Source organism: Pituophis catenifer, unplaced genomic scaffold (assembly GCF_029215685.1).
Source record: "Pituophis catenifer annectens isolate HBS135680 unplaced genomic scaffold, rPitCat1.0.hap2 SCAF_1, whole genome shotgun sequence".
NCBI lineage: Eukaryota > Metazoa > Chordata > Lepidosauria > Squamata > Colubridae > Pituophis > Pituophis catenifer.
Genome location: NW_027256881.1, coordinates 74,442,147 through 74,458,354, shown reverse-complemented (window position 1 = coordinate 74,458,354; position 16,208 = coordinate 74,442,147). Strand labels below are relative to the sequence as shown.

The following is a 16,208-nucleotide window of genomic DNA, read 5'->3' as shown; positions in this document are numbered from 1 at the left end:
AGAGGTAGAAAAGAAGGCGGTAGCCATGTCCTTTGGGGTCTGGACCACCAGACAAATTCCTACAGCTTCCATAAGGTGTCTGTACCATTTACTAATACATTCTAATACTGAAAGGAGCATCAAGCGATTAGTGCAGTTACTTTACCGTTAACATACGTCAAGACTTATTCCTCTAACTCCTGGAACTTTCTCAGCGGATTCCCAGTTTATAGCAACTAGAAAGTCTTTGGCCATCGGAAAAGGAGAAGGAGTCTCCTACATAGAAGGAGTCGTGACGGGAGTCCACGTGGAGGCAAGTCTAGCATGCACTGAGGCATCATACTGATTGTCAGCAATATCTGTGGGTGCTCCATTGTCATAGAGGGGAGAGCCCGAAGAAGTCGTAGCGACGGAATGAGGAAGTGTGGGGTAGTGGGTTGTAGAGCCTCGCAAAAACTGGGATCCTATCCCACTGGACATCCCGCCTGACTGTGAAACGGGTGAGATGGTGCTGTTGCTCACAGACCACAAGTTGGGATATTGGCTACATAGAGAAAGGAAAAAAAAACAGTTTTTCCATTTGTAGAAAGGCAGCCTTGTGAGCAAAAGGCTAAGTAATTTAACATATCATACACTTCTGCAAATTATGGCTCACTTCACTAGATACACTATTCTAAATATAGAATTTATTAACATCAACATGTTTGGGGAGGAAGGGGAGGAAGAAAAGTAAGCATTTGAGTGAGGCACTGACAAGATGCAAAAAAGAGGCATTGGCCTCCTTAATTCAAGTGAGTATTTTGCTGGATCACGCAGTTAGTATATAGCAGTGATGGCTAACCTTTTCCGGACCAAGTGCCCAAAGCGCATACCCGAACCCCCAAAATACAATGCATGTGCGCCCCCATGTGCCCCCGTGCATGCACGCGGGCCCCCACGTATGCATCCCACCCCCACGCATGCGCGGCAGAGACCCGACAACCAGCTGGCCGGCAGGAGGCGTGTGCACATGCGCAGCACAGCTGAACTGGAGTGACGGCTCGCGTGCCCACAGAGAGGGCGCTGTGTGCCATCTATGGCACGTTTGCCATAGGTTCGCCATCACGGATATATAGCAATAGCAGTAGCACTTAGACTTATATACCACTTCATAGAGCTTTACAGCTCACTCTGAGCAGTTTACACTCCAAGCATATTACCCCAAAAAATCTGGGTTCTGGGGATTTTATCGATCCCCAGAAAGATGGTAGGCTGAATCAATCTTCAAACATGCAAATTTATGATGCACATAGATGTTGCCACCCAATTCCAAATCATCTTTTTGGCTTCAGAGAGAAAGTATTGCAAATCCCTCACGAGGAGAAGTACTAAAGATTTTTGGAAAGCATTTTGCAATTTGGTATTTAGTACTGACTGGTGTCAATATAAATTCATGAGTCTCTCTCCAGTCCCAGATGCATAAGAAGCGTTTAAGCAGCTTATTTATTAATTTCCATTCACCAGCTACTAAAATGGAACTATCTGTAAACCTAGGCACAAAACTCAGCAGGATTTTCTTTTCTGAAAAACCTCATCAATATAGGAATTGGAACATTATATCAAATCAAAAATTTTATTGAGGTCATAAACTAGCAAATTATGAATACTGTACATATTGTTAATGATTCCTCCCTTTAATTACTAGCGTGAAGCAGTGTTCTTACACAATAAAGAAATTTCAGTTTGTAAAAGGAAGAAAGTATTTTAGGGAACTTTGCACTTGGGGATTTCCTGCAGATTAAAGATGTGTTACAGTATAGGTCAGGTTTGTTTACATATAATTCCTTCAGAATCTTGTGAATTGCCATATCACGCAAATGCCTTCTGTTGTTAGATGGAGTCTTTCCCTAGCCACATTTTTTATTATCCTACAGAGCAATGTATTTATTTATTTAGCAAATTTACATGGCTACCCATCTCATAAACTCCATATTAAAAGGCATTTCATAAACTCCATAATAAAAGACCTATTACATACAAGCTCTTTAAGCAATTTTTTTTAAATGGCCATCAGCATCAGGGGAGAGAAAGGAAGTGAAAAAGTCAAGATAGTAGGCCTAGTGCAAACCCTTGGACTTGCAAGAAGTAGGATTGGCATTGGGGTGTTACATCCAGCATCTCGTCTTATATCTTAACCACTGAGCCACCATGCCGCCACTCTTTGTTGCCATAGGTGAAAATTATTTTTCACTTCCTCTCTTATATCCTTTTATATGTGTAGGAGGAGATCAGTGACTTAATATTATTGAAAACCCAAACTTTGAGTCTCTAACTCCCTCCCTTTGGTGAGTGTGAGCCAATACACTTTCCAGTTAAAAAATAGTGTAAAACTATATCACTAGTTCCATCCACAGCCTTTAAAGTGACTATTTCTGACTTACAGGAGGAAAAAAGAGATGTGCTTGGGGTGTGTGTGTGTGTGTGTGTGTGTGTGTGTGTGTATTCTGAGGTTTTCGCGGGTGTTTGCATGTAGGTCTTTGGTTATTCGGGTTTTCTCCCGCGTAAAATTGGAAGTGCTCCTAGAAGCATGAAGCCGAGAACACCAGCCTGAAGATGACGAATGAGACTTCGTCGAAACGTTGCCAAGACACCTCCAATTTTACGCGGGAGAAAACCCGAATAACCAAAGACCCACATACAAACACCCGCGAAAACCTCATAAAACATACACACACACACACACTCACACACACACACACACACACAAACACACATATATATATATGTATATGTGTGTGTGTTTTTCTTCTAGCCAGGTTTTTCCTACGTAACCAAGGTTTTTTGTAGCTCCAGCTCAGTAGAATCACATCTACTCGGTTCTGGGCTAACTAGAGCTTGCTAGCTGTTAGAAAGGAAAAAAGCCCAGAACCAAGTAGATGTGATTCTACTGAGCTGGAGCTACAAAAAACCTTGGTTACGTAGGAAAAACCTGGCTAGAAGAAAAACACACATAAACCCTATGAAGAAGTAAGAAAATATATATATATGTGTGTGTGTGTGTGTGTGTGTATACACATATAAAAAAATATAAGAGAGGAAGTGAAAAATAATTTTCACCTATGGCAACAAAGAGTGGCGGCATGGTGGCTCAGTGGTTAAGACACTGGGCTTGTTGGCGGGAAAGCCAGCAGCCCAGGTTCAAGACCCAAACTCAATGCAACGGGGTGAGCTCTTGTCCTCACCCCAGCTCCTGCCAACCTAGCAGTTTGAAAGCATACAAATGCAAGTGGTAAATAGATATCACTTCAGTGGGAAACTAACAGCATTCAGTGATGTCATGCTGGCCACATGACCACGGAAATGTCTTTGGACAATACTAGCTCAATGGCCTTGAAACCGAGATGAGCACCACCCCCTATAATTGGCAATGACTAGTGGAGTAAAATCCACAGGGACTTCTTTACCTTTATAGCCAAGTAGCTAGTATATCACAGACTAGCTGCTATCCTATCCTTGCAGCTAAAGAACACAACCACGCCACTCCTGCATAAATCATACTATACAAACAGTATTTGTGTACAAACTATAGCTATGGGGGCGGGGGGGTGTCACCTCCATGGGACTCACGCAGAAATGAATCTGTTTTTTCACAGAAGTTTCGTGGTCATGGAAGAGGGCTTACCTGGAGCTGGTTGGAGGACCACTACTGTGATTCATAGGCAACATACTTGTTGGAGCTGGGACTCCTAAACTGGACCAATTGTCATGGCTTTGGAGCATAGAAAGGCACGCTGAAGAACTGTCTCCATAGGCTGCTGCAAAAGCAAGCATTTTGTGTAAGAACATTCGGTACTTTCAAATACAATACCTGAATATGACCTTCATCAGTATAATTGAATTCATTAGGAATTGTTAGAATGTATTTGCTTTTCTAGCAATGATATAAGGACGTTTAAGAATACTGCATTTGGTTCTACATAAATATTGAATCATTTTGCAACCGTATTAGTATAGACCCAAAGCAGAGATCAATTCTGTATATTTAGCCCACAGAATTTCAACAGACCAGGGATTGTCAACTTTTCAAAAGTAATATGCAACCTTCTTAGCCTTTTTTTGAGTCATTACTCTATAATCAAGTTTGAAAGACATGAGCAAAACATCATTTTCATACCAACAAAATCCAAGTCCTTTTTATAAACAGAAAGAGATCATAAGATAAAAATATTTTAAAAAATAAACAATCTGTTGCAGGCATCTGAAATAAGAAGAAATGCTCTCTTAGAGCTCTCTCAGAGCTCTCTCAGAGAGCTGTGATGGCAAAGTGGTTAGAATGCAGTATTGCAGGTTAACTCTGCTGACTGCCAGCAGTTTGATCCTGACTGACTCAAGGTTGACTAAGCCTTCCATCTTTCCAAGGTCAGTAAAACGAGGACACATATTGTTGGGGTCAATATGCTGACTCTGTAAACCACTTAGAGAAGGCTGTAAAGCACTATGAAGTGGTATTTAAGGGTTAGTGCTAGTGCTAGTGCTAAATGGCTCAAAACCAAGTATATAGTTTAGATTTACTCAGATTCACCTTTCTTACAATCACCTAGCTGGAAATTTTAGGACTTATTAGGCACCTAGACTCTTTAAAACTGCTAATGAAACTGACTGCATATTGTAATTGAAAATATTACCTAGACTTTATGGAATGATGAATTGTGTCTGAAAATCAAAAGCCTTGCAATTTCCTATATGAGTCTCTTACCCTGACTGTTTCCATTTTGCCTCTTTTTATTAAATCCCAGTACCATAAAGGTGAAAATAACAGTACCATCATAGCAGGCCACATTCTCACAAAAATCTGATTTTAAGTAAGATATAAGTCTTTTACTGCAAACCAAAGATTTAATAAAATGATCTATCTGCTATTAATAGTGAACTCTTTTGTAGACTATTCAAAACATTTAACAATTATTTGAAAAACATTTTTTTAAAAAACAAAACTTTACTTTTATTTTTAGGATTCAGATGGTTAGTGAAATCTCATTTCTGTCAATCTCAACAGATGTTACAATTCCTACAGCTGATTTAAGATGGATAAACTATCTAGCTATATCTATCTATCTATCCATCCACCCATCTATTCCTATATCTATATATAGATAGCACTGATGATGTTACCGAGTTAGGATAATGACATGTCTGCAAGAAAACAAGCAAGCTCAGAGAGCACCAAAGACCCCACATATATCTATATCTATCATTATCATCATCATCATCATCAATCAATCAATCAATCATCTATCTACCTCATCTTGAATTAATCCATTGCAGGACTGAAGATTGCATATGCACCATAATCTATATGCTGGTCAAATACAGTTTGTATAAATGTTTTCCAACCTCTCAATCTAAAGCTAAAAGAGGATGACCAGCCCAAAGTAGCCAGACAGCTTTCATCAGTGTTAGAACCTGACTCTTCTGCTGCTAATCCAGCATTTTAAATGCTACATCACATTAAATCAGATTTTGATCTAGCCTTTACCACCCAAGACTGAACTAATGGGCCTACAGATGTTGCTGAATTACAACTTTCATGGCTCCAAATATAATAGTCTACAAGGAGGACAGTGAGATTTGTAGTTTAAGACTTTGGAGGGTCACAGATTCCACACCTAATTCACACTGAGATCTGTTAGTATCGTATGACATCAAAAAACTGGAGGACACCATAAAGTACTTACTTGGAGAATTGGTTCTATGGGTGTATGGATTTGGATAAGGGGCAGGACGGTGATTTCTTAACGATGGATACCTTTCACAACTGTGAGCAGGAGAGAGTGACAGAGATGTGCCAAATTGGGAATGAGGACTGGCAGGAGGACAAAGAGTCCCTGTTCCAGGAATTAGCCAACCGCCTACTGTAAAAATATGAATAATATCATTTCACCAATATATAGCAGGATTATTTGTCCAAGATGACAGCAGCTTGTTTGCACACATCAATCCTGAAATGTCAAACCTATTTTTAACTCACACTGAAACAATACAAATGGATTTCAAGCTCTTCTTGTCTCCCCCAGTAACTTGTGGCTATAAATAGCTTTGTTGTGGTGCCATTACGGTGTATTTACCCATCTCTGCTGATCAATGATGTGCCATAAGTGAAACATTGCAACAATAACATTCCTACACATTAAAGCAAGAAAACTCAAAACGAAAGTACCATCAGGAATAATTTCAAGTCACGAACATAAGATTATTATACCCTCACATCTCTTATTGCTATATCCTAATCTGGGAGATAATCAGAAGAAATAATTAAACTGTAATCTTTTGTATCTAATAGCTTTGAAGAAGCAATGTGAAAACAGCAAAACATCCTAGTAAACTTACATTTGAATAAATGGTAGTCATGGCTCTCTATGGAGAGAAGGGTGGAAGAATGACACAGTCTGTGTCACGGTGGAAACCATCTTAGTTACATTCTGTGTGGAACTTTACTATATTGGTATGAAAGAATGGGAATTAAGCCTGTAATGTCAGACTATCTTCTGTCATTTATTACATCGCTGTAATTACAAGGGAGATATTCAGAAAGCAGCTTGGTAATTCTGGATATTCAGAGTGTGAAACTTCGATAAAGGGAAGGGTTCTGCTAATATTTCTAATTAACCTAATCAAGATTCTGATCTTTTTAAAACTTTGTGCTGTTGTCAACAATCCCTGTCTCAAAGATTATTGAACTCTGTCTGGAAAACATCAGTGAGATTTCAGTGGGGATATTCCAGATTTTGCATGGATTGATACATCTGACCAGTTGATTGATACCTTTGAACAAATTACACCAGCTTTTTTTTTATCCCACTTAATTTCAATAAGAGAGACACAGAAAACAATCTTGTTTCATGGCTAATATTTTAGGTGCTTTAAGAGAATAGCTTTCCTACTTTTATAAGTATAAAATCCTATTTTTTTGAAATGCACATGAGGAAAACAGCAGAGATCGAGTTTCTGCAATTCCAAGTCACACTTTTAGTCCATATCACATGGTATTTTCAACACTGGTTAATGGTGGTTTTCCCAAATTAGCAGGAATCTTTCCAATTCTACTTGAAATGACAGTAATTGAACCAGGGACTTGCAGCACGCAAAGTATATATTCAACTACTGTGCTATAAGTCCATTCAAAATCAGAATACATTTCATTGCTTAATCATCTGATACCCTAAAACAGTGCTTCTCAATTTTGGCAACTTCAAGCTATGTGCTGACTGGGGAATTCTGGGAATTGAAGTCCACCTAGCTTAACGTTGCCAAGGTTCAAAAGCACTGCCCTAAAATATCAAGAGATCCAGGAATGCGGAATCTCCCACAGTCCTTTGTCTCTGATATTTTTTTCTTGGTTCTCAATGTTCAGTAAGAGAAATAGGTTGAGGACATTACAGTATTTACAGTCTTCGGCATCAGGAATGTAAAAGTATAATACCACTTCTCAGGCTGAAGTAAATTGCAGTACACATTTTTTTTAAAAAAAGAAAGCCTTCTAAAAGATACAAATTGTTGGCGAAGATTATATTTTATGAAATATATATTCATGCATTTTATATTCATAACAAAATACAACTGATACTGGAACAAAACTGCTTTGAGAGTTTTCCATATGGCAATGGTATAACAAAAATATAACTTTCAGAAGAGAGTTTAGACATACATTGTGAATATTGTGATTGCTGACTGTCTCCCATTTCATCCATCATGTCTTTGTGATCACTTCTGTCAAAGAAACACAATTTGTTAGCAAAAGTATTAAACAGTCTAATGAAATGCAGTCTGTAAATGCTATTAAAAGCAAACAACGGATCTCACCTTTCTTTTGCATCAAGGAAAGCTTTTGCAAAGGGGTTATATTTTATCTTTAATGCTGTTATCTACAAAAAATGAAGAAAATATTTCAAATTCAGATGTAATTTTAATTATTTCATTGTTAATTGAAAAGATAATTCAGCAGCATTACTGTTAATTCCAGTAAGGTTTTTGCAATTAATTCTGGTGGGAAAAAGCCCAGAATGAAATTATTAAAACTACCAAGGCTGCAAGAGGAGGCTTTGAAATCCTCTACAATGTCTCCTCTTTGCCTTACTAAGATGCCTGGTTTTATTATCCTATTAAGGAAGTACATAAAAGGGACGTAGAGTGGAGGGAGGATACACTAAAAACAGTTATAAAAAGTGTCAGGTTCCGGGTAAAAAGGGGATAATATATTGGAAGAACAAATGATTATTTTATTAAGAAATGAGCTATTGTTTCAGCATGGAGAATTTAAATGCAAAGGATTTATATCATAGTTCTACCCATTGTTCAATGAAATATAGACCCACCCTAAAAATTTGAAACAATTATGTATAAACAATTAAGAGAAGATTAATTAACTACTTGATCTTGCTAGACTTTAGCATGCTATACATTAATATGATTTTTAAAAATTAGGTGGTAATCATTAGCACTTAACTAATTTAAGTGCTTTACCTCATTACAATTCATCATATAGGCTTCAACACGGAAGTTGTGTTTACAGACAAGAACTTTATTTCTCTCTCTGGAGGACCTAAACATTTATTCAGAATCTATTAAAGCATAATGAGTTACTGTATAATCAATGCTGAACCCGCTATGTGTTTTGATGGAATCAAAGTGGGCAGTAATAAATATTAGAAGCTAATGCAGGCACAAAACAGCAGATAGAAAAAAAGTGTTTTACAAAAAAATTAATGGTTATTATTTTTATAGGAGGATCACAACATGACAAAGAATAAGAGTTCAATAAGTGTATCTATGTAGGTTTCCTATTACTTCATTGATATATTAGCTGATTAGGACAATTCAGTTGTATATTTAAAAATGTAGGTTTTAAACAATCTTTCAGTTTGTATATTATGATAAATTGCTTAGTGCTGTCAATAATCAAGGCTGTTTGGATTCAAAGTACTTTTTAAAAAATGATTTGCATAATACAGCTATTTTTTACATTAAATAATGATAGTATGTATTGAGAATCAATACACTTTCATTATCTTTTCATCAGACTCATTGAATAAGCCCATTATGTCTCAGATCCTGGTCCTGTCTAAATCTTCTTGGAAATCAATTCCATATAATCAAGTGGTGTTAAGTTGCAATTAAATTGTGTTTAGTAATATAAACAAAATAAGGAGGTGATTACTGATAAAGTCTTGAGGTTAACTGAAACATTTTCCAAACAAGCAAAAATATCAGAAGACCTCTTTTCTTTTCTTTTTACTCAAAGAGCAGAATGCTTCCAGTTGAAACGATCACTTTATATTCTCCTGAAAGTATAACAAGAGTAGTTCTTTTTTTTAATGGCCAAAATAAACCAATATCGAAGAATTGTATCTACCTTACTTCATTGCTACAATCTTTTTATGCTTAAGACATTTCTCCTACTTTCTAGCAATTCCATTTCTTTAAGTACTCACTGGAAGTGAACAATTACTGCATCTCCTTTGTAGCATCTTTTAAAATTCTTGCAAACAGCCAGCATACCCCTAATTTTAACATCCCCCTTCTCACTCCATGTCCCTTTACTACTTTGAAGGAGAGCAATCCATGCAGGCTCTTCCACACTTTATGCCTACCTCTTCGTTCTGGTAAGCGGTCACAGCTATAAACTGTGTTTCTGGGAAGGAATGGCTGGTGATCATTCGCTGAGGGCCACCAACTCTCACTATGTGAATCCTAGGCTCATACTTGTGCAAGGAGTTCAACATGATCTGTTGGTGTAAAGAACAACAGAAACAAGCATTGAAAGAGTGATAAACAACACTATTCTAAGACAGCAACATCAATTATAGCCAATGGTTTTGGCTTTTTAATAAGAAGAGAACAAATTTGTTGACTTAAATCTAAAAAAAAAAAAGTAAGAGTCCAGACCTCAGTGGCTATTTTACCTTTTGTCTTTCCAGATGAACAATCAAAACAGGAACATTATATCTACGCTTACTTTTCAATTTTATCCCAAGGTAGGAAAGCAACATTAATAGTCTTGAAATAAACTAAGATATTAAATCATTTAAAATTGATTTATTATCTTGGATTATTTCAAAACTGATAATTACATTTTGCCAAACTCTAATTAAATGTTTATAATTTGATTTTCATCTTTCATTATTGAGGGAGGAATGAAAGAATTCCATGCACAGAGCTTTATTCATTTCTCAGAAAGTATTCATTTCTCATAAAAGCTACCACTGCAACATTTTATAAATTGACCATAATACAAAATACCCATAAAACTGATCCGTTGTTTTTTTTATGCAGACAATTTAAGTAATACATTTTCCTAGTAAAGTAAGGGGAAACTTCTTTTTTAGCTGAGTTCCTTAATGACTGTCATAGCAGTCACTAAACATTCACTCAATAAAGGAAATATTAGCTTTGGAATCTCATCAGAACCAAAGTCTTTTTAATAACAACAACAAACTATAACCAACCAAAAGGCCCTTTGGGATCATGTTTGGTGCCTATCACACCCTATAGGATTATTTTTAAAGATTTTTTTAATCCTGCATTTATTATTTTTATAAGTAACTGAAGGCAGCAAACACACCTCTTTCCTCTTCCTATTTCCCCCTATAACAACCCTGTGAAGTGAATTGGGCTGAGAGAAAGTGACTGGCCCAAAGTCAGCCAAATCAGCTTTCATGTCTAAGGCAGAATTAGCATTCAGTCTCCTGGTTAATAGCCTGGTGCCTTAACTTATTTCATTTTTTTTTTCTTTTATAAGAAACTTAAACTACTAAAATGCATAATTAGCTGGTGCTAACAATAATAATAATTGGAGAACAATAATAATGTGTAGTCTTGGTTAAGAGAAGGGAATGGTTCCTCTGTAATTAAAACTATAACTTTTAACTTTGTTTTTTAACTAGCACAGTACATGGCATATTCATGCCCACTACTGGAACAAACATCATACAAACTACACAGGTTACTAGTTAGGCATCTCATTTTACTATCAGATTTAACAATTTCGCTAATATATATTATGGTATCAGAAATACTGTTGAGAATCAGGCTGAAAATGTACATTTGTACTACAATATACAACTAAATCTTTCTAAATATCAGTGATCAGCATGCTACTGTAAGTGACTTGAAAAATGTATCTGAAAATTGATTGAAACTTTCTTGTTGCCAGATTGAATGCTAACCTGTCATCTTTGTCTCTTAAAAAAATACAGGTATTAGCCACTGAAATATTTATATAACAGTTTCACATGACTAACTTTCCATGCCTGGTATACATCTTTATGACGAAAGGACAATGAACAGAAAAATAGCTATTAACATGCCCTATGATCACAATAAGTGAATGTGAATTGTCAATGAAAACATGCTTTGACATTTCCAAAATTTTACTAGCTGTTGGTCCTACAACTAGTTTTTTTCTGTTCACAAAGAGAAACATATTAATAAAATTATCATTAAGATTTTCTCAGCAATCATATATTCTGTTGCTGCCATTATTACATATTGCCATATTACCCCCAAACTCTTAGTAAATTGGCCTTGGATTATCACTTTGGTTAGTCTTTATGTGGCTTGCAAATATGCTGAGAAAGGGGCATGTCACACACCACTTTCTCCAAATTGTCTTTATACTTATTTCGGGATAACACCCTAGGTCTAAGCATGTTGACCCTGACAGAAATATGCAGCACCAGATTTTGGCACCCAACCATTGCATCCATTTTCTGCATTAATATTAAAACTGTGTAAGAAAACACTACAGAAGTTTCCTCTGTGGCTAATTTTGTCCTATAAAAATACAAGTTAAATAGAGCATCCCTCCAGTCCAGAACAGGAGACAATTTTGTTAAAATATTTTCAAGCCATGCCTTTTTTTCTTATGGAGTTCCCAAGAAAATTTGTGCTATATGATCTTGTTTTGCATTACACTGCCACACAGACAACACAAGACTCTGGTTCAAAATTTAATTTGATAGCAATTAGGGTAAGAGTTCCAGGATTCAGGACTGGCGCAAGATACCTGGTTGCTCAAAAAAAAGAATTCTAAATGTCCATGAAAAATAATAAACAATTACAAATCATTGGTTTTAAATCAAATCAATTGCTGAGGGCAGGCTATTTCACTTTTCTTAATTATAGGACTAGAATACCAAGTAATTTCTAGGTACCAGCCTCCAAATTGGTTAAATCAGGTCTCCTTACAAATATACATAAGTGCATCTACAAAAGTGAGTTTTGTAGATGCCAATTCTCTGGGTCTCAAACATACAAATAGCTGAGACTGAGTTTCATTCTAAGAAAGAAATACAAACACACATTGCCAGTACATTATCTTTTGACACACACCCCTCCAAATTTTTATTGTGTCATTGTTGCTGCATGCTGTTTAAGTTCCTAACACACCTGAATCCAGGTTTTAAATGATCTTAAATTTATACATTGTCTCAAAAATTGAGCAACACAGAACACAGAAGCTGAAGAACATTTAAAGTTTTCTTGGATGACAGTCCATTTCAACAGTCAATGCAATATCCTACATTGGCCAATGAATAATATTTAACACCTCTGATGGACATACTTGTTTATAGCTTATGCCTTACTAAAATATGTTCAATTTCTCATTTTTTTCAAGCTTGTAATACTAGTTTTGGATTTCCTTTTCTGCTCAACAGACCCCATCACCCTCTTGCAAATTGCGCACGCACTATATTTGTAAGCATGAATCTATCTTGAGAGCTCCAGATGAAAAGAGAACAGTCAATTTCAGATCCATAAGATTGTGTGCAAAGCACCAGCCTTTCGAGGCAAGTACCCAGATATGACAAATTTACAAAGAGGGTCTATAAATCCAGGCTACAGAACCCAGGACACAAGAACAAAACACATTTCTCCCAATCTCCTTTAGGCCACACATCCCCTTACACAGAATAAAACAGTTGAAGTTGGTTTCCTAGGATGCTTTCGCAGGGAAGGGGACGCTCAGAAAGCAGCCAAAAGGGTTAAGAAGACCACAACCAGGGACCTCTGTAAAATATTTTCCAGATTTCTAAACTGAAAAATAAAAGGCGGCTGAAGCTTTAAGAATGGCTATTTAAAAGGCAACTCTCCCAAAATCTCAGGACTGGCGCTTTACAAGCGCTACACATTCGGCCTTCGTTTCTTCTGCAGCAGCCTAACCCTACGGAGTGAACTGGACCTGCGGCCCTCTCCCCAAAACACCTTGCACCTTCTTCTGCCCCCAGCCCGTGGTTGTTTGGGTGCCCACTCCTGCCCGCAGGAATCCTTCCCTTCCATTTCCACGCGCGCCTTCCTCACCTGGCCTCCCCCGTTGAGCTTATTGGTGAGCTTGACCTTGCTGAAGGACACGGGCGCCTTCATCCAATGGGCGCCAAAGTTGGGCGAATCCGGGTGGATGTAGACGCAGCTCGGGGCCTGCGGTTCAGGCTTACCGCCCGGCACCCATTCGCCGTTTACGTACTTCCAGCGGTGATTGTCTGCAGCCACAAAATCCAGCAGGAAGGAGTACATGGCGTTGGGGTCGAGGCCGGAGACGCTGGCCTTCAACACGGGGAACATTCGCCTGCAGGGAGGAAGACGCAAGGAGCGAGGAAAGGCGGGAGAAGACGCCGGCGGCGCGGCCTTTCGAGCCAGGCCTAGGCGGCTGACGTCGAAGGCCTTTTCTGCCCAAAAAACAGACCCTCCTCCGCCCCAAGTCGAGCAGGCCTCGCCGTGCCTTTGGAATCCAATGTAAAGGGAAACCCGCTTCGGTTTGCAGCCCGCTTTCCGGCTGCTTTCAAACTACCATTACATACGAGCGCAGGCGATTGAACTCCTCCGGTTGGATTCCCAAATGAACACGCATTGGGAGGACTCGGTATAAACGGTGAGGGGATTCCCATCTCACCCTTAGAAAAGAGGCCTTTGAAATCCATGGGACCAGGGCCGGATTTTCCTAAAGGCTAACTAGGCTTCAGCCTAGGGCTTCAAGATCAAGAGGGGCCTACATTCAAATTGTTAGCAAAATTAAAATTACACTTTCACTATAGGTGAAAGGGCCTCATAAGTGGAATAGCCTAGGGCCTCTTTTCATCTAAACCCGGCCCTGCATGGGACATAACTAGTGAATGGCATTAATTTGGAAGGAGGCTCCTCCCTGGCCAAATGACAAGTGAGGGTGTCTTACATGGATTCTATCTTTTTGTTTCTTAGGAATAAACAGTTTTAGGGATGAGATGCAAATGCTGAAAAATGTAGCCCTGTAGGATATGGCCACCAAAGCCACGCTTTGTTCTCAGGTTGTGGAAGTAAATTCCGATTTAAGTCATTTTGAAGGATGCACTTTGATCCTCCCTTTGATTTGGGAGAGTCCTCTCCACTTCGGGGAAATTCACTTGCATATTAGAGGCACAGGTTCGTAGATTTATACTTTGGATTACAAAAAGGGGAAATTTTGGTTTTAATTTCCTTTTTTTTAGTAGTCTTCCATTGGTTGTGATTGCAAGCTTTCAAAAACAGGCTAGAAGGCCCACATAATTTTTTTAAATGGAGACATCGTCAGAGTTCAAATTAATCATGGAATGGTAACGGTAATCTTCAAAAAAGACTGATGGAATCTTACTAGAGCGGAAATTCTGACACCACAATAAAATCCTGTACCCCACTAGGAAAATGAGTGTTGCTGCCTTCGCATGAGGGAGTTTCTCATATCTTGAATGGAAACTCAGGCTGCGGTCCTCCTGCTTTACAAATTGACTGGACAGGATTGCATAGGTTAAGGGCTACAAGAGGAGAGGAAGGGGAAGGGAATAAAGAAGACTGAGAGACTGCAGGATGACTGGTGGACAGATTGTAGAAGAGACCGTGAAGGGGTGCCAATGGTCAAGGGACAAAAGGGAGACATTAAGGGGGTATGTCCCAAGAAAAAAATGGGACTTGGGAAAGATCACTGAGGGGATTTCCTCTATTAGCTACTATAAGCAATTGGGAGCACAAGACTTCCAATGCCTTTGGGTGACTGATTTCCTGAAGTCCAGGGCAACAATTGAATGAACACAGGAGAAAGCAAAGGGGGAAGGGGGAAAGTATCCCCCAGAAGCAACCTGAAAGCATCAATACATTACTGTCTTTCCTCCTACCTGCCATTTTTGGTGACAATCATCTCATTGGTGAGTTCTTTGAAGCGCAACCACAGTTCGCTGTCCTCCAGAGTGACTCGCAGCTCCCTCTCGGTAGGATCCCCCTTTTCTCTGCCAGCCTGTAACTCATTCTCCACGGCGCTCAACAGATGATCCACTTGATACTGCAGACTCTTTCCAGAGCTGTCCGTGGTTGGAGACCCCATCTTACTGACCACCCACCAAGCCCCCTTTAATACCAAGATCCTTCTCCAGTCTTTTGGTACCAGCTCTCCGCCTTGGAAAAATTGTCAGAAGAAGCCCCACAACAGGCTGTAGTGAGGGAGGTCAAAAGCACCCTAAAAGTAGACGGTGGGGCGTGGGACAGGTCTGCAGTTTGGGGGCAGAAGGGTTAATTCCACTTGACCTCTCTGGTCCACGCCACTTGAAACGAAACTAGTTAAACAGGGGAGCAATTAAGCTCCTGGTATAAATATCCTTGTGACATCACAATGCCAGTAGGGGGCTCACCTGATTGGAGGACAGTCCCTTTGATGTGTCTGTCCCGCCCACCTGATTGGCTCCCTGCGGCCATATCAGAACGGAGCCCAGGGAAAGCCTGTGATGTTAATTGCAGCCAGTGGGATTAAACGCAGCTATTTTATGTAAATCTGCCTCCAAATGTTTGCACCTCTATCAAAGCCACCGAGCTGCAGTTTCAGTAGCCAAAGAAGGAAATGGCCCAGGTCAGTAAGAGAGCCATAACCGGTAGGCGCTCCGCATTCCCTTTGCTTATTCCAGTAGCACCATTTACCCATCCAAAGATGTGTCTTACTACTCCTGCAAAGAGCAGGATGGTTTGGATCAAATCCTTGTGGGTAGGGGTATACCATGAGAATGTTAATAGCCATGGATCCATCACCCCAAACTTTGGTCACCAGTGACCGGATCTTATAAGCTCACCTATTTGCATATCAAGGTTGTTCAGATCAGTGGGACTTTGATGTAAAATGAGCTGCATCTGTGGCATGAGGAAAAATGGTTATTTACTGCCAAGAATCCATTTTAAACATGCTGTCCATTTACCAAAGGAGA

General features: G+C 39.0%; 1 protein-coding gene across 3 annotated transcripts; it reads right to left on the bottom strand.

Annotated features, from left to right (window-relative positions):
• Window positions 1-255: 255 nt before the first annotated feature.
• Window positions 256-15,340, bottom strand: TBXT (T-box transcription factor T). 3 transcript variants are annotated; one of them, XM_070951375.1, is made up of 8 exons: window positions 15,135-15,340; window positions 13,315-13,579; window positions 9,606-9,740; window positions 7,819-7,880; window positions 7,664-7,725; window positions 5,694-5,870; window positions 3,641-3,770; window positions 256-523 (listed from the first exon to the last, which is right to left on the bottom strand). In XM_070951375.1, exons 1-8 carry the CDS (start codon window positions 15,338-15,340, stop codon window positions 256-258), a joined length of 1,305 nt encoding a protein of 434 aa, XP_070807476.1. The 3 variants fall into 3 exon arrangements, with proteins under 3 accessions (XP_070807476.1, XP_070807485.1, XP_070807494.1); XM_070951384.1 differs by having other exon boundaries at window positions 5,694-5,867; XM_070951393.1 differs by lacking the exon at window positions 5,694-5,870.
• Between the last annotated feature and the right edge of the window lie 868 nt (window positions 15,341-16,208).

Coding starts and splice junctions, on each gene's coding strand:
- TBXT (XM_070951375.1), bottom strand. CDS start 15,340: ATGGGGTCTCCAACCACGGACAGCTCTGGAAAGAGTCTGCAGTATCAA. Junction 13,580..15,134: donor ATTGTCACCAAAAATGGCAG/GTAGGAGGAAAG, acceptor TCCTCCCTGCAG/GCGAATGTTCCCCGTGTTGA. Junction 9,741..13,314: donor AGCTCAACGGGGGAGGCCAG/GTGAGGAAGGCG, acceptor TTACACCAACAG/ATCATGTTGAACTCCTTGCA.